The sequence below is a fragment of the Cyphellophora attinorum genome (assembly GCF_001299255.1).
Source record: "Cyphellophora attinorum strain CBS 131958 chromosome Unknown Contig36, whole genome shotgun sequence".
NCBI lineage: Eukaryota > Fungi > Ascomycota > Eurotiomycetes > Chaetothyriales > Cyphellophoraceae > Cyphellophora > Cyphellophora attinorum.
In genome coordinates this window covers 27,799-45,344 of record NW_017253264.1, presented here as the reverse complement: position 1 = coordinate 45,344, position 17,546 = coordinate 27,799, and the positions used below count along the sequence as shown (strand labels likewise).

The window sequence follows — 17,546 nt, the reverse complement described above, 5'->3', positions numbered from 1 at the left end:
AGCCGAGAGCCTGCCCATAACTCCTGTGATTCTGACCTGGATAGCTTGGACTTGAAAGCATGAAGATCGATGTCGTGAAAACAACGCTTCAGATGTCGAATCCGCCGGAGATCAGCCGTCCGTGCCTCGGCAGGAAAGCTGCTGCACCACGAAAATCACCAAAAGTTACACTCAGAATGCACGCTTCTTTCAGGCACCGCGGCAAACGATCTCCGACGTCCGTAACTTCCCTTGCAGCTTAAGACATTCTGTAGATCACATCAATACATATACATCGCGGCCTTTGCCTGTGTGCCCAAGCCTTCCTGTCGTGCCGAGCGTGCTTCAAGCTGCCGCAAGCAAATCGATTGACGAGCTCCCCCTCTCCAAGCATTCTCGGCGGCCACACGTCTTCCGTCATTTCCATCCGTCCGCACGCTGGTCAGCTTCCCTGGACGTTTGACGGTCCAGCAGCTCGAAGCAAACGCCAGATCACTTTTGAGCTTACCTGCTGTGGAACAGCTCTACCGTTCTTTGGCCAGCTCTTTCGTTCCAGCTCCGAGGTTGGGCACCGGAAGTCATACAAGCTGGCATGGCGCCGTCAATACCAACCTCAACAGCTGAGCTGCCCTCGGTCGAGACAGTGAAAGAGGAGGTCAAAGAGACTGCCAAATCAGCCACCTCCTCCCTCCGAGACCTCGCAGCCGGCGGTGTCGGAGGCGTCTGCGCCGTCATCGTCGGCCATCCATTCGACTTGTGCAAAGTGAGGTTACAGACCGCCGAGAAAGGTGTATACAATGGTGCTATAGACTGTTTGAAGAAGGGCATAGCCCGGGAGGGCTTACGCAAAGGTCTATATGCTGGCGTGAGCGCGCCGCTGGTTGGTGTGACGCCTATGTTCGCTGTCAGCTTCTGGGGCTACGGTGTGGGAAAGAAGCTCGTGGAGTCAGCCACCGAGGTGGAATACAAGAACGGCACACCACAATATACGATCGGTCAGGTATCGGCGGCTGGATTCTTCTCTGCCATTCCGATGACACTCATCACCGCGCCCTTCGAGCGTGTCAAGGTGCTGCTGCAGATACAAGGTCAGAAAGAGCTCAAGCCCGGTGTAAGTAACTCTTCTCGACTCTGATAGCCACCCAATTGACCGTACTGTAGGAGAAGCCCAAGTACTCGGGCGGTCTGGACGTTGTACGCCAGCTCTACAAAGAAGGTGGAATTCGTTCGGTCTTTCGAGGCAGCGCCATGACTCTAGCTCGCGACGGACCAGGATCCGCGGCATACTTTGCGACCTACGAGTACATAAAGCGATCACTATCACCTAAAGACGCCGACGGAAACGCAACGGGCGACTTGTCACTCACCGCCGTCATGGCCGCAGGTGGCACTGCCGGTATCGCTATGTGGATCCCGGTCTTCCCAGTCGACACGATCAAGAGCAGACTACAAAGTGCGGAAGGCAGCCCTACAATGTCAGGAGTCATCAAGGGCGTCTACAGAAGCGGTGGGATAAAAGCCTTCTTCCCTGGCTTTGGTCCTGCTCTGGCTAGGGCAGTGCCGGCCAATGCAGCGACATTTCTAGGCGTCGAGCTGGCACACAAGTTCATGAATCAGACTCTTGGCTAGATTGAGAGCTGATTGACAAAAGGACTAATGCGGAGCGCGCCTGGCGTCCAGCGATCGTCTCCAATTGCAACCAGATACCCCATAGATTAGCGAAATGCATATGAGTTATCACTAGCCGCTTTCGCCGAAGCAGCATCGACAACTGTTGAACTATGGAGAAGCGACGTCTTTCACCGTGCAAGCGAGCAATTGCCTGTGCCACGTATATCTGCAAGAGGTCGGCCACGTTGATTGTGGACTCTTCTGATGCAGGTGGCCGAGAGATCATTTCGAGTCGAAATTTCGCCAACCATTTCTTTCGTTTTCGTCAAATTTATACTACGCTCGCCGATCCCTCCGATCACACTGCGGCCATATGCAGCATCGAAAGGCGAGGTTGGCACCTACTGAAGCAGAACCTGTAATTTTGCCTGCCAACACGAAGCAGGTGGAGCCTGGTGTTCATCGAATGCTCTTCGCCTTCGTAACGTAATGGTCCTCAAATGGTTGCAGCAGACTCGAAGACAGCCTTACCAGATGGAATCTTGTCTACTCTGATGGAAAGAGCCATGTTGCGGCTCTTGACGGGAAGTGACAGTCGAGTTCTAAATGCAACCTGCTCAGTCCTATCTACCTGATCACTGCAGAATCTGGAACATCCAGCATGGGGTTTTCTGCTTTTCTTTGTTTATGCTTCTTGCAACGGGTTTTCTCTCTCGAGTCTCTTCATGATTGGTGGAATCTGTACCCTCCGAAATACGCTCTTGCAGGTGATGCCTCGAGCCGTTGCTCCAACCACTTGGGACGGAAACACGCTCTCTACGAATGCGGACAGCATACCTGCACTCGAACAGTCGCTGCCTAGCCGATGAATGATACTTGGTCGGTCAGAAAGGCGGCCGGCGATCGATCGGTCCGTCATGTTGAAGATGTACATCCATTTTGGGCAACGCTGCACTTGACTGCGTTCACGAAAGGAACATCAATCCTGGCAGCAGAGCCCACGAAGTCGAAGATTGTGGTCTGCGAGCTCTGGATCTAAGACACTGCTCATGGGAAAGACAGATTACTACTCTCCTCGCGGCTCCGCACTGCAATATTGGTACACGCTATTGCTTTTACATCAGTCCTCGAAATGCATCCATCCTCACCGACCACACTGGCCGAACTACACCGCCTCGATAGTCGAACATCATCCCGCGAACGCTTCCTAGTCTGGCAACTTCTGGTCTGGAAGCTCCGCATGTTTGTTGAAAGAGGACAACGTGTTCAAAGCCGACATGATCAACAGGTCCACCAGTTCAAAGCGTTCCCTGCGAGAGTGAGCAAGAGAAGTTTGTTGTTCTATATACTCGTTGTTGTCCATCCATGTTCCTTCAGCCCGCCTTTGACCTTTGATACATGAACTCGCTTGCTTGCTCCACAATAGTCAAAGACGAATGAGTTTGATCAGAAGTTCAAAGAACGCGGACGACTTCTGGCAGTACTTCAGCATTGCTGTCTTAAGCTCAATTGCTGCTTTCGTTCCTTCCACCTGAAGCATCAGTTTTGCTTGGCATACGTCGGTCCGAACTCCGCGACTATGTCAACCATCAAAGCTCTTCTCAACAAGGCTTCCTCCCCTTCCCCATCCGTATCTTCGAACACCACCTCACAGACTTCCAGCTCCGGGACTGGTACACCAACACAGTCTCCAGCTTACAGTCCAGCACTACTCTCACCCTTCAACTCCACCCTAGGCCTTCATACCAATCATACCCTCCCGCTCCCGCTCTACCAAGCTCGTCCTAAGCCCAAGATCGTCAAGGATGCACCAGTCTTTGCTCCCGGCCCGACGCGCGGACCTGTGAGATATCCAGTCCATGTGTATACAGGCACAGAAGGAAAAGACACCAACGATCAGACAACCACCAAGACCACCACTTCGTCAGTGTCCTCTGACACCAAGAGCAACAAGTCTTCCATCTCCTCCTTCTCCTCGCGTCGGTCCTCTGCTACAAGTCTCGGCAAGGCCAGCAACAAGAAATCCACTAAGTCACCATCATCAACATCAACAACCAAGGTCCAAGCGGTCGCTCAGAACAATGTCATCTCTCCGCAGACACTGCAAGCATACCACGATAAGTTCTCCGTCTTCCCTGCTCAGGCCAACATTGCAGAGTTTCCTCGCCACATCCCTTACAACAGCGAGAAGCGCGTCTTCCTTGAGGCAACTGGACGGGACTTCTTTGAGGTCTATCAATTCACCTTCAAGATCCCTTCTGCTGGCGGCGACGAAGAAGGTCATGCTGCTGGCGAGGGCAATGAGAAGATGTGGACGATGTTGTGGGATTACAATACGGGTTTGGTGAGGACGACGCCGCTGTTCAAGTGCTGTGGGTACGGCAAGGTGAGTCTGCTTTCCACCTTTTTGAATCAGATCATGATGGCTGACAAACATGTCCTTGGGCTAGACTACACCAGCCAAGATGCTGAACAAGAACGTCGGTCTTCGTGACATCTGTCACTCGATCACTGGTGGTGCGTTGGTTGCTCAAGGTATGCTGCTCTCCTCCTTCTCTCCTTCCAGTCGGCTGTCGACTTACCTTGCTGACCACCACCCACTTCCAGGCTACTGGATCCCATACCTCGCCGCTAAACATATCGCCGCCACCTTTTGCTACCGCATCCGCCACGCCCTCACACCAGTCTTCGGCCTCGACTTCATCGACTTGTGTGTCCCGCCTTCTGATCTGAGATTTGGCAGTAAGTCTAACTACTCCTCACCCAAACGCTTACTTTCTTCTTACCCTTCCTAACCTACTCACCCATGCGACCTCCCCGCCAAACAGTCGCTGACGGAATCTTCCCAGGCATGCTCATTCCCCCGTCCGTCACCCAACAATGCACGACTGAAGCCGCACTGTACAAGCAATACGAAGCCGACCACCCCACCGTCCGTCCCGCTGCAGGTACAGGCGGACTTTCTAGCCGTTCCGGCAGTCCACGACCACCTCGCGCTCTCACTCCTATCGCTCCTGCTCCACGCTCGCCAGTCTATCGGCTCGTCGATAACGAGCCCTTCCGTTGCGCTACTCCCTCTGCTACATACAGTGGTAGTCATGTTGTCAAGCCAACTCTGCGCTTCAAAGCCATCAACTCGCGCCCCCTCACTGACGTTAGTGCTGCGGAGAGCGATGCAGTCACATCCATCGATGAGGATGGCGACGATGACGATGATGAGTACCTCAGCCCCGCCACTCATCACTCACACCCCAACGCCTCAACTCCTCACTTCCGCAACGTGGCGTGGCGCAACACCAAAGCCCGTCGTGGTCGCCCCACCGGCATCAAGACTGTGCCGCGTTCTCACCCTGCTGGCGATGACGACAACGAAGACGACGATGGAGCCACCAGCCCAAAGAGTCTTGTCTCCACCAGCACCAACAAGTCTCGCGCCAGCGGCAAGAGTGCTGGGTCCAAGCGTGACTTCGCTCAGTTCGATGATCAGGGCCTTGACTTCCAACACGCCGCGTATGCTCATGGTGGTCTCAGCGCGTACTCCTCCCCGATGAACAGTCCCAAGCTCCGCAAACTCCACCAACACCAACAGAACCAGCGCCAACAGCTGCAGCGTCAGCAGCAGAAGGAGGTTCAAGATGCTGTCATGCAGGAGTATGAGGAAGAAGGCTATGATGCTGATGAGGAGACTTCGGCTGACTCGAAGGGTGGCAAGGCCATGAACCAGACGGAGGTCGATGCTGCGAAAGCGCTGTTGGGGCTGAAATGGGGAATGAAGATGAGTGATGCGGGACGGGGACGGGCTGCTAGTGCTTGATCTGTTGAGAAGGAAGGTCGAGCGGGAAGGGAGAGGACAGAATGGACATGGGTGGGGACTTTGCAACTTCTATTGGGGTTTTTGGGTTTATGCATGGTGCGTTTTGCTTTTTGCAAAACGATGGGCATTGAAGGAGCATCGATTTGGGTCTAACACACAGGAAGAAGACGAACCAATGCGCTGATTCTCGTGCGCATGAGCAGTACTTTGCGAGCAGATAGCACCGGCATGCATTGATGATCACTGAAAGTATGTCTTCGCACTCAACATCAAATTAACCCGTCTTCCGGTCTCATGCAAGTTTATGCCTGAGCTGGCTGAGGGGGCATGTAATCATGGAAGGTGCTGGGTCAAGCAGGCACCTGCCGCAGGTGGCGGTGTCAGAGAGCATTGATGGGAAAGAGCGATCCCTGTGCGCTCCTGCTGTGCTTGAATATCTGGCAGCTGGCGAGGGAAGGCGCGGGTGCGATGTGCAGTTGTCTTGTCATCCGGTCTTGGTCCTTTGAGGAGTGAATGGTCAACCGGTCTCGCGTGAAGTTCTGGTCAGACCGGATGATGATGGAGTGGAGGGGAGTCTGGTGTTGGTCTGTAAATGCTTCTTGAGGGCTGGACTTGTGAGCCTCCCGCTTCATTCGGTCCACTACCCTGACTACTTCTGCTTGCACTTCTCGCTGCCTTCCTCTCTTTTACTGGGTCTCTGCAATTTGGACTGCCGAAGCTTACTGAACTTCACGCTCATGACCACCTCTACTTGTTCCCTTCACTCATCTTCTCCCAAGCCTGCTCACGGACCATTCGCTCAAGGTGTCGCTCCATCTCACGTCCTGCGCGATCGATGCCTCTGACAGGCGCGTAGTTTGACCAAACTTGCTTGCCGTAGTCAAAGATCAAATCCTCCCTGATGAACGTGTAGTAGGATTCGTTATCATCCGTCTCGTACTCGATATCGTAGTCGCAGTGGCTGCCCCAGATGTGCTTGCAGAGAGCTTGAATCCGGTCGCTCTTCTCGGTGGACATTGCGGTGGTCGAGTGTATGCTGTCTTGACGGAGGCTGGAATGTTCGGCTGTGTATGGCGTATGGTGGTTGCGGCTACGGTTGATGTTGCTGTTGGTAGTAATCGAAGAAGTGCAGGGAGTCAGTGGCTCGGACGAGCTTTAAGTAATTGGGAGAAGGTGACATCCGTGCTCGTTGAAGGGGTGAGGACCGTGCACTTTCTCCTTGGAACTGCGTCACGCCCTCTCGATACCATCACCCGTTGCTACTCACTCACTGTACCAATACTGTCCCTCACCGCCATCACCTGTTGTGTATGTGCTCCAAGTCACTGGACATACCTCGAACCCATCACAAAACCATCCACAACGTCAACAGCACCACGATCGAAACATGTCGTCCCAACAGCAAGCCTCCGCGAGCGGCCTGCTCGCCCAGGACAAGCCAGCGCAGGTCACCTATCGGTGCATGGAGTGCAATACGTCCGTCAAGCTCGACTTACCGCCGCCTGAGAAGATATTCGCTCCCTGTGAAGAGCGCCATATCCGCTGCCCGGGGTGTGGATATCATGTGCTTTTCAAGGAGCGGACGAAGAGGAGGGTGCAGTACGAGGCGCGCTGAGGGGAAAGTTTGGGACTGTGAGGCCAAGGACGAGACAACAGGGCGGGAGGTCTCAGGTGGTTGGAGAGGGGAGTATGAGCACTGGGGTTTTGGGTATGGAGATGATGCCGTCTGGAGATATTCTTTGGCGAAAAGAGAATTGTGCTGTCGGCGAGATAGCTTCTGCTGGGGGGAGGGGGAGACGAGGGCATTGGTCGGCGATTGATTGGCTGGGGAACCGTCAAGCTATTCCTACCTGTCATATCCAAATGTTTCATGGAACCTTTCTTTTCTCACCTCTCCATACTGCCTTGCGAGAGTCTCCCTCGAACCTCGAAGACTTTATCCGAGATGCTCCCGTCCACCTGGAGCCTGCACGAGGTCGCCTGGTCTGGACCGGGTAAATGTCGCGTCTTCGTCCCCACAATTAAGCCGGGCTTGAGGCTCTTGCAAGCGATGGCGACGCTCCATGAGTGAGACTGCTGCCATTCTTATAGCAGTTCCTCGGGCTCAAGCGTTCGCTCTGAGCCTCACGGGACTGGAGTCAAGACCAGCGCTGGTAGGGAAGCGCCCATCGGAGAGAACTCCAGAAGCGACATACGACAGATCTCCAGATGGCCGCCGCCAAGCGTTACGCCACCTATCCCAGCCTTGAAGACCGAGTCGTCCTGATCAGCGGCGGAGCATCGGGCATTGGCGCGGCCCTCGTCGAAGCTTTCTACAAGCAAGGCTCGACTGTAGTCTTCATAGACATCGACGATGGTGCTGCCAACAAGCTGATCGATATTCTGACCACCGCCAGTAGCAGCCACACCGACGAAAAGGAGAGACTCGTATACCGACATTGCGACCTCACCGACCTCCCAGCCCTCGAGAAGACCGCCAAGGACATCCTAGCCAAATTTCCAACAATATCAGTGCTCATCAACAACGCAGCCTTTGACAAGCGCACCGCGACCAAAGACGTGACACCAGAATTCTTTGATTCACAGATCGCGGTCAACCTCCGGCATTTCTTCTTCCTAACCCAACACATCGCCCCTTCCATGATCGCTGCCAAATCGGGCTCAATCATTAACTTCGGAAGCATCAATTGGGTCGTCAAGTCCGTCGGGATGCCGCTGTACACGACCTGCAAAGCGGCCGTCGTGGGATTGACGCGGACCCATGCTCATGAATATGGGGAGCATGGTATCCGAGTCAACAGTATCATGCCGGGAGGCATTGCAACGGAGCGGCAGGAGCGGGACAACTGGGGGCCGGATGCGAAACCGTGGATGTTGACGCAGCAGGCGTTGAAGTACACGATGATGCCGGATCATGTAGCGAGGCTGGCGTTGTTTCTGGCGGCAGATGATAGCGATGGAATTAGTAACCAAAGTTATCGGGTCGATGGTGGCTGGACTTGAGGCGACACAGAACCAGGAAAGTGCCATGGAACTAGTGGGTATGTCAGGTAGGAACAGACCGTTGCCCAACGATTAATCTCCATGACACCGTGACGTCTGTGCATTGCCTAAGTCAAAACAGCACAGCTACCTTATCGTCGGTCCTCTTCCCGCCACAAGATGGAGAGCTCTCTATTCGGTGCACCATTTCTCACCTAAGCCTCAGAGGCCTCCGGAAATAATGACCCGATTGCTTTCGATCATTCGCCTGACGTCGTTGTCTACTAGGCTAGCCGGCGAACTTTCAATCTCGCTTCACACGTGACTGCTAATGAAAATAAGGAAGTCGCGAGGGCTGCACTCGAAATACTGAGAAGTGAAGCACTTGTCAAGCTTTTCATCTCACGAACGCACGACTCATGAAATTTTTCTTTCTTGTTCATTGCAAGACGACGCACAGTACGCATTGTATCCTACCCAGCTACGTCGTCCAGGAGACATCGTGGTATCAAGAAGATGTCTGAACGACCAATCATGGCCCGAGACGTGCGCGGTGTTGTATCTCAGACACAAGAACAGGTACGCCGCAATAATACTGACCGACCCTCTCAATCCATGCTTCCGACGCTGATACTCTGTAGCCTGTCGTCGCAGTCAACGAAGTGACCATGCTAAGCGTCGAACGCTCTCAGACGTTCAGGTTCCTCGAATTACCAAGCGAGATCCGCCAGCTGGTCTACGAATTCCTCTTGGCTGGGTCTCGACTCGCTATCGTCCGCCCCAAAGACAGGAAGCGTTTGAGGCTCGAGTACGATGAGGATACACCGGAACAACTACCGTCAATACTGCTCGCAAGCAAGTTGCTCAGAGCAGAATCTCTACCGGTCTTTGCGCGAAGCTTGAGCGTAGAATTCCACAATCGTTGCTGGGCGGCCGCCGACGTCGAAAAATGTCATGTCCCGGCGCATTACTTGGGTGTGGCTCGATCAGCGCAATTGTGGGCTCCTTACAACGAGCCGGTCAGCTCCTGGATATGCCCAAGCTGGAAGAGGTACGCTACGGAGTCAAAGTCTGCCAAGTTATTCCAAATGTTGCTAGACGATTTCGGAGGAGTCTCGAGCTCAACCAAAGCCATCTATTGGGCGTTGAGGATAAGACCATTGGATTTGCCCTACAGAATTTCGAAAGCAGGTCCCGAACAAAGAACATAGTCCTGGCCTCCACTTGGAAAGTTCTGCTGTTGTGCACCACCCGGTACTACGAAAGGTCTGTCGACGACAGCTCTTGGTACACATGCGAACAGGTAGGCAGATAGCTGGCTGCCGTCTCCTGAATCGTGGGCTGACAATGGACAGAAATTCACCATCCATTATCGAACCCGAAAATTGATTGATTACGAGGCCCCAAAGCACATCGATGAGAAAAAGAAGTGAGTCAGCGGTGGTAGTCCTGGGCCACCAAAGCGTGCTGGATGCAGAAGTATTCTGGCAGGCTAAGGGTAGCTTTCCAACGTCAGGTGGGATTCATACCTAGGTACGTAGGCAAGGTACTTATTGCTATCAAACATACACCACTTAGCAGCAGTGTGGGTATCTGTACGGACCGTAGCAACACGTCTGCGGAACTGGAGCTGCTTCGAACTGTGCATGCATCCAATGATACTCAAATGCAGTTTTGCTCCCACTTTCACTGCACATGCCAGGCTCCGGCCAGTAATACTAGCAGATAATGCCAATCAATAGTGGGACAATCGCGACCCAGACAAGGTCTCTCGATCCACTCTGCTCAACGACCACCACCATGAATCGCCCTCATAAACTGCCCCACACTGTCTCCCAACAACACCCTCGTCTCCACCACCATCACGACCACGAACGCCGCCCAAGCCAAAACGCTGATCCCAGCGACTTTGGCCATCAGCTTGAGCAGTCTGACACGACTCGCCCGTGGGAAACTCTTCCATGCCTCCTTGATCCCAATCTTCCCCTGCCCACCCAGAATCTCCGGCGTAGTCCGTCCCTGAAAGCTGCGATCAAACTCCACGATCGTCTCGTCCTCCTCCGGCAACATCGACGCCGCAACGCGGACCATTGTCACCAGCGCAGGGATAGTGCATGCGACGAAGAGGAACAAGAAGACGAGGTAGGCGAAGAAGGCTTGCGAGCCGGATATGTAGAGGTCGCCGGTGCCGGGTTCGTAGTTGGGGTCGGAGCGGAGGCGCTTGAAGGAACCGAATGTGCCCGTGAGGAGGAGGGGCAAGGTGAACGTGAGTTGGGTGCAGACGGCGAGGAGGAAGACGGAGGGCGCGATGCGCTTCCAGGTGCGCCAGGGCGGGACGCGCTTGTACCAGGGCTTTGGGGATGGGTCGGAGATTACGATGCTGAAAGGTGGGTGTTAGTATGACAGGACTGATCGGGAGGAGGGTGGGAGGCTTACTGAACCCATGTGAGGTGCAGACGTGCGAGCATTGTCTCGGCGACGACGGCGGCGAACGCGAACGCGTATGGGTACGTGCCAGGCGACATGGTGAAGGGTGAGGCGACGATGTTGGTGATCAGACTGCGAGTGAATGTCCACACAAGGAAGACGGACAAGCCGCGGAAGCGTGACCAGAAGCCGCCCTTCTCACGGAGGTGCTTGAGAGTGGCTCGGATGGAGGAGGTGAGAGGCTGGTTCTGCACGAGCAGCAGCTCTGGGTCGGTCGTCTGATCTTCGTCGTCACCAGTGTATGGTGGCGGTGCATCGCCATCTCTTGCTTGGACAGGCATGTAGGCCTTTGCTGCGGGTGACTCGATCATGCATAGCGTTGGAATGACATGGCCAAATGTGTAGGATATCGAAAACATAATGAACATGAAAGCGAGGAACGTGAGCATGATCACGATCACCGCGAACGGGTTCATTCTGATGTTAGGCGCATCAGGGTCGTCGTGGGGGACGCTGCCGATGGGCATGATGGGCCGTCGGATTGTGGTAGCGAGTTTGTGTGAGGGTACCAAGTGTCGTAGTCGTTACGGCAGAGATCAAAGAGGCAGCGTGAAGAAGGAATGAAGAAAGGGAGTAGTCGCTGTAGAAGTGAGATCGAGGAGGTTGTAGCGTGTAACGCAATGGGGCGCAGTTGAGGAGCCCAAGACCAAAGGCCCCGGGGCCGGGCTTCTTTGTTCCGTCTCCGATTAGGCGCCACTGAAACAAGGCACAAATCCCGCCCCATTTCTTGCCTTGTCAGGCAACTTGAACTGAGTACTGTCTCACCGTGAGCGAGTGGCAAACCGTTAGCCGCCTCGCATTTTTCGTTGAATGTGTATATGGAGAGCCGAGAAACCACGATGCTGACACGAGGGCAAAGCTCATCCTCCGAATCGAAAAATCCGGAAGAACGAAATAAAGCACTACACACGTACTTTGGCATTTGAAAGTCATAACTAGGCCAGACCGGCTGACGCTGAGAAGCGCTCCAAATATACATGCCAACACTTCTACACACAGCGGCTTCCCAGCACCAAAATTGGGAACATCTTTCTGCTTGGTCCTAATGCATTATGTTCCTTCTGTCCCTTCGCTGCTCTAATAACTCCTGGGTAGACCCAATACTTTCTCAGCCACAAAGCTCTTGATCATCTCTCTGCTCACCGGCGCGATTCTAGGCACGAAAATCTCCCTCAGGTATCTCTCAACATCGTACTCCCGCGCATAACCCATTCCACCATGACTCATGACACTTGTCTCACATGCCTTGTATGCTGCTTCCGCTGCTAAGTACTTGGCTGCATTGGCTGCTACGCCTACCGCATACTGCGTTATCGACTTATCGTCCTTGGAGTTATCATAGAGACGTGCTGCATGGTAAGTAGACAGCTTCGCGGCTTCCAAGTGCATGTAGCACTCTGCTAGCGGATGCTGTATTGATTGATTCTGCCCGATGGGACGGCCAAATACCACTCGCTCCTTCGCATACTTGGCAGCTTTTTCGATCGCAGCATAACCGATGCCGAGAGCTTCGCCGGCGAGGAGACACCGTTCGGCGTTCATGCCGTGCAGGATGATCTTGAAACCCTGGCCTTCCTTGCCGATCAGTGTATTGGCGGGGATTTGGTAGTTATCGAAGAAGACCTCGTTTGCGTCTACGGCATTACCACCCATCTTTCGGATCTTGCGCATGTCAAGGCCAGGAGCATTGCGATCGAGGTCGATGCAGAACATGGACAGACCTTCGTTGGGTTTGGTGACTTCTTCCAGAGGAGTGGTACGGGCGAGGAGGATCATCTTCTTTGCGACTTGTGCACAGGTGATCCAGATCTTCTGGCCTGTCACTGAGTAGCTGTTCCCGTCCGATGACTTCAGTGCGGTGGTCTTGAGACGTAGAGTGTCAAGGCCTGTATTGGGTTCTGTGACACCGAAACAAACGCGAGTCTTGCCGGAGATTATGTCGGGAATGGTCGACGACAACTGCTCCTGGTTGCCGAACTTCGCCAGCGGCTGTGTAGCATATACGTTGGCGTGTATCGACTGTGCGCCTGCCATACCGGCGCCGGACTGTGTGATTGTTTGTAGCATCATAGTGGCTTCAGAAATGCCTAGACCGGCTCCGCCGAAGTCCTCAGGCAGAGCTATACCTAGCCAGCCGTCGGCCGCGAGGGCAGCGTGTAGCTCCTTTGGATCGGTCTCAGTCCGGTCCTTCTCTTGCCAGTATTCGTTCGGGAAGTTGTCGCAGATCTTGCCAATAGCATCTCGTACGGTCATCTGGTTCTCTGTGAAGTTTGACATCTCCATGATGGTTCTCGACCGATGTGATACAGAGAAGTTGCGATTGGCTTGCCTGTCGTGAGACGTTATAGGTTTACATTGTGTTCGTAGGCATGCTGCAGGTGACGGTCGCGTGAGATGGGCGAGGCCACGAAGAGTAGGTGTGCGAAGCGCCATATTGGCTGTCAGTAGAGCAGAAGCACAGATCGCAGGAGTCAGTGGTCTCGAAAGACTAAAGCAGAGCAGGTCAGGAGCTACGAACCTACTAGGAAGGAATCATGGAGGCCATATATTGCTTGCCGGCAAGGACATCGCAAAATGAAAGCATCATTTTGGGGAACTCGTTGGAGAGGATAGCCCTCGGTGGTTGCTATTCCGAGGTTAGTCTCTCGGAATTGGCGGCATCTCATCTCGAAAGTGGTGATATGATGGGGTTGAACAATTTCGAGATGCTGGAGAAAGGCAAAGAACCGGAGTTCGAGAGCAGGCCAACTCCGATCGCGGCGAGCACTTTCACGTGGGCAGAAGTCTGAATGAACAACAACAACAGACATCCCATATCCTTTGACACCATCAGATCTAATGCTATCATTGCGTCTCGCCCCGAAGACCTCGTTGTACGATGTGTCCCTGTCGCTGAACGCGCTCAAGCCCTCCTTTCTGGATGCAGATCAGAAAAAATCTCGGCTTTCGTATCACACGAGAGCTGAGCAGTCCACTTCGTGTTCTGGTTTGTTCGTGCAGATACGTGCTTTGGCCACGCGAAAGTCACCCCCGAAGCTCAGTCCCCGCGGCTCGTGCCGAACATACAGTAGCTACGATGCCGGTCGCTGATGATGCTTCGGCAAATACCAGACAGCAGAGGCAAGTGCAACACCATGATTGCGGGTTTGGTCGTGTCCAAAGGCCGCCGCCACATGCCCATTGAATAGACCTGAAGTCAGTCTACATTTTCAGGGCACATCGCTGGCTGAACTGCCAAGTGTGCCACCTTACTCGGCATCTTCCGCGGCAGCGTTCGACGCGCAATCGATTGATTTTTCCGAATTTCAATCTCCCTGATTTCTGCTTGGCTCAAGTCTGCCTAGCACGCCATCTTTCCAGCTTGTGTGACCGTGTTCCTTAACAGCGAATCCGGGGTAAGGATGACGTCGTAGCCACTACTTGAGGTTCCTTCTGTTGTTGGTCGCAATTTTATACGATCGCGAGGACTTTTGAACCTTTGCCCGTGCCAGGGTACCGACGGGGCTTGGCTGTTCGAACGATGCGAGTTCAGGCTTGACCCATCGGGTCGTATTTGCCAGGAAGCATCGAATAACTCTGCTGTGGTTGACTTGACAACGCTGTCTGCACAACAAGTCTCGCGACCAGGCACCCAAGTCTGCATCAGAGCCTTGCCTGAAATGAGAAAGACACACTTTCGACGCAGTGACCAACGAGCACAGAAGTTCTTTGCATGGTAAAGGTACCCCAGAGTCATGCCCCTGGCTCAACATCAAACCGTGGTCGGTGGCTTTTCTTGGCTGAAGACCGCCCTGTCCCTTTTGTCGGTTGCCTCGTCTCACTACTGGTTCATCGGTCGGAAGGACGACCTCAAAAACTTCGATTGCGGCCATCGCGTTGGTGCCAAGGACAGCTGCCTAACCAACGACGCAAGACTGATTAGCAAGGACGTCCAGGAGCTGTCAGCCTTACCATCCATGTGCAGCTGGCAAGCAGCACCCTGCAGAGGCTTCCGCCGACGGCCTTGTCTCATTCGGTAAGCTTGACTTGGCTACTGCAAGACAGACTGCTTTTCGGTACCCTTTCCAGCACATACCCCGGAAACTATCTCAGATGCCATGGCGAGGCAGACAAGTCACAGCTCACCGGTCCGATGAGACTGAGATTCATCCCTGCGCGATGAGGAAGGCTGCTCAGCTCCGACTTCTCATCACGATGTTGTCAGGCTGAAGAGTCAAACGAGGGCGATTCCGCCACATGTATATCAGTTCCCCTCTGGATCGACCTCAGGAACAGATACCTGCAGTCCCCATATCACTTGAAGCTTGAACGTAATAAAACTGATCAGCCATGGCCGAGTCAACCCAACCCACACCAAACCTAAGCACCAGCACAGACAGCCAACAGCCCTTGGCTGGTGGCAGTGCCAATCAGCCACTGCTACCACCTCACCCAGCTCTCGCGGTCGCAGATCTGAAGAACATTCAAGGCGACGTGATCGTCGGCCTCCCGAAGAAAGCGCAGAAGTTCTTCTTCTTCACCATCGCTGATGTCGACACCTTTCGTAAACGCTTGGTCAGTGTAATCCCACTGATTACGACATGCCTGCAGACCTATGAGAATCGCCAGGCCATCCGCAAACGACCCAGGAAGGAGGACCGCTTGCATATGAGCGGTGTAAACATCGCTTTCTCGTGGCGTGGCCTGCAGAAGGTATGTATCCCATGGCTGGCACAATATGTGAAGCTGGACCACAGCTGATCATACTGTTCAGATCGATAAGGACCTCTTCCAAGGTGGTGCGTCAAAGGACCCGCAGTTGTTCGAGAAGGGCATGAGAGCAACCAGACAGAGCCTGAGAGATAACCCTGACAATTGGGATCCCAAGAACTGGGAGCTCTTTGATCCAGCACTGGACAAGAAGCAGGGCTTTGATGTGGCGCCAGATGGAGCCGGACAAATCGATGGCGTATTCAATATTGCCGGCGAAGAAGGCCCTCGTGTTGAGTCCGAATGGGCGAAAGTGGCAGCAACCCTAGGCGATTCCATCAATCAAGCATTTGTACTCAATGGTGCGGTAAGGAAGGGCCCAGAGGCTGGACATGAGCAGTAAGTCAAACACCTTGTTCAGTGTATATAGCACACTAGAATTCACACCACCTAGCTTCGGCTATATGGATGGCATCTCCCAGCCCTTCATCTTAGGCACCGAAGATCTGCTCGGCCCATCTCTCCCGGGCCAGGGCGAGGTCGAGCCTGGCGTCATCCTCCTTGGCCGTAAAGGTGACAAGATCGAGAGCCAGGGCCCCAGTCCGGCCGCCGACCTCCCCGAGCAGGAGCGTTTCGCTTGGCAAAAGGACGGCACGTTCATGGCCTTCCGCTACCTGCGCCAGAAAGTGCCAGAGTTCGACAACTTCCTTGCCAGAGCCGCCTCCGTAGATCCTCGTGTGAGCAAGGATCTCCTCGGCGCGAGGATGGTCGGGCGCTGGAAGAGCGGTATGGCCTCGCTTTTTCAAGAAATCAGCTGCCAAAGCACGAACCAGCTGACACATCCCAACAGGCGCGCCACTCGACATTGCACCCTTCCAAGACGACCGCTCTCTTGCCGCCAATAAAGATGAGAACAACAACTTCCAATTCGAGGACAACGATAGCATCACCTCCAACCCACATTCGCGGTGCCCGTTCGCTGCACATATTCGCAAGACGCGCCCGCGCAAAGACCTGGACCCCAAATTCATGGACTTCGAGCGCGTTCTCCGCCGGGGCATCCCTTACGGTCCCGGACTCGACCCAAAAGGGTCAGAGAGCAAAGTCAGCAAGGCCGATCGCGGACTGTTGTTCGTCAGTTATCAGAGTCACTTGAGTCGGGGGTTTGAGCTAATGCAGAAGAGTAAGTCGAATCTCTTCCATGCCGTTGTCGCTGTCGCCATGGCCCATGCGCAGCCACAGGTGTACTGACATGATGAAATTTCATGCATAGCATGGGCAAATAATCCAGACTTCATCTTCCGCAAAGACCCCAACCCGGGACTGGACCCTATCATAGGGCAGTCACATGCCGACCCAACGGAAACCGATGTCACAAAGCAGGGTGCCAAGCTGCGTCAATCCACGGGATTGTTCTCCGCGAACGCAAAGGACGGCACCAACGAGAAAGACGAGACGACTGGGGTCGCCGGGTTCAAGCTGGGCGACAAAGGGGCGCCCAAAGATGCTGACGGCACAGACAAGGATGAACTGGGTGAGGAGCAAGGAGAGGCCAAGCACGAGTGGGTGGAAAGTAGAGGCGGGGAGTACTTCTTCGTGCCGAGCTTGAGCTCGTTGTTGCAGTATATTGCTTTGTGATGAAGGGCATGAGCTATGTTTGGGCTCGGCCAGGCTGGATCCGCGGCAGGATGTTTCAGAGGGATAGAGGAAGTATCAATCAAGTCATGCGAGCTTGACAGAATGATTGCATTCCTGAGGGTTTTCCCTTCTGCTTCGCGGGCGAAGCGATTGAAGTAGCACGGTGATTGCTGGTGTCATTGAGACAATGTACTGTGCTGCTCATTCTTTTCGAATCCTGTACTGCTATGTAGCTCTGAGTGAAGCGCACTTTCCTTTGACGAACCTGGCAGCGACAACGATGAATGGTGTTTCCTCACAATTCGGCCATGTCGCTAGGTGCTATGACCCACCGTCGAGGTTAGGT

At 54.0% G+C, this 17,546-nt stretch overlaps 7 protein-coding genes across 7 annotated transcripts; 4 read left to right on the top strand and 3 right to left on the bottom strand.

The window, feature by feature from the left end:
- Nucleotides 1-571: 571 nt before the first annotated feature.
- Nucleotides 572-1,608, top strand: AB675_11089 (Mitochondrial carnitine carrier; the record flags this gene model as incomplete). The annotated part of the gene is made up of 2 exons (XM_018139905.1): nucleotides 572-1,090; nucleotides 1,141-1,608. The coding sequence occupies 2 exons, from the start codon at nucleotides 572-574 to the stop codon at nucleotides 1,606-1,608; spliced, it is 987 nt and encodes a 328-aa protein (XP_017995773.1).
- Nucleotides 1,609-3,169: 1,561 nt separating this feature from the next.
- Nucleotides 3,170-5,404, top strand: AB675_11088 (uncharacterized protein; the record flags this gene model as incomplete). The annotated part of the gene is made up of 4 exons (XM_018139904.1): nucleotides 3,170-3,976; nucleotides 4,041-4,125; nucleotides 4,198-4,332; nucleotides 4,419-5,404. The coding sequence occupies 4 exons, from the start codon at nucleotides 3,170-3,172 to the stop codon at nucleotides 5,402-5,404; spliced, it is 2,013 nt and encodes a 670-aa protein (XP_017995768.1).
- Nucleotides 5,405-6,151: 747 nt separating this feature from the next.
- On the bottom strand, nucleotides 6,152-6,941 carry AB675_11087 (uncharacterized protein; the record flags this gene model as incomplete). The annotated part of the gene is made up of 2 exons (XM_018139903.1): nucleotides 6,152-6,509; nucleotides 6,901-6,941. 2 exons carry the CDS (start codon nucleotides 6,939-6,941, stop codon nucleotides 6,152-6,154), a joined length of 399 nt encoding a protein of 132 aa, XP_017995798.1.
- Nucleotides 6,942-7,612: 671 nt separating this feature from the next.
- On the top strand, nucleotides 7,613-8,407 carry AB675_11086 (putative galactose dehydrogenase GalD; the record flags this gene model as incomplete). The annotated part of the gene is made up of 1 exon (XM_018139902.1): nucleotides 7,613-8,407. The coding sequence occupies one exon, from the start codon at nucleotides 7,613-7,615 to the stop codon at nucleotides 8,405-8,407; it is 795 nt and encodes a 264-aa protein (XP_017995814.1).
- A 1,764-nt stretch (nucleotides 8,408-10,171) lies between these two features.
- AB675_11085 (uncharacterized protein) lies at nucleotides 10,172-11,340 on the bottom strand (the record flags this gene model as incomplete). Its single annotated transcript, XM_018139901.1, has 2 exons — nucleotides 10,172-10,766; nucleotides 10,823-11,340. 2 exons carry the CDS (start codon nucleotides 11,338-11,340, stop codon nucleotides 10,172-10,174), a joined length of 1,113 nt encoding a protein of 370 aa, XP_017995828.1.
- A 610-nt stretch (nucleotides 11,341-11,950) lies between these two features.
- AB675_11084 (Acyl-CoA dehydrogenase fadE12) lies at nucleotides 11,951-13,156 on the bottom strand (the record flags this gene model as incomplete). The annotated part of the gene is made up of 1 exon (XM_018139900.1): nucleotides 11,951-13,156. The coding sequence occupies one exon, from the start codon at nucleotides 13,154-13,156 to the stop codon at nucleotides 11,951-11,953; it is 1,206 nt and encodes a 401-aa protein (XP_017995739.1).
- A 2,046-nt stretch (nucleotides 13,157-15,202) lies between these two features.
- On the top strand, nucleotides 15,203-17,200 carry AB675_11083 (Peroxidase 2; the record flags this gene model as incomplete). The annotated part of the gene is made up of 5 exons (XM_018139899.1): nucleotides 15,203-15,565; nucleotides 15,627-15,961; nucleotides 16,017-16,348; nucleotides 16,413-16,745; nucleotides 16,836-17,200. The coding sequence occupies 5 exons, from the start codon at nucleotides 15,203-15,205 to the stop codon at nucleotides 17,198-17,200; spliced, it is 1,728 nt and encodes a 575-aa protein (XP_017995750.1).
- Between the last annotated feature and the right edge of the window lie 346 nt (nucleotides 17,201-17,546).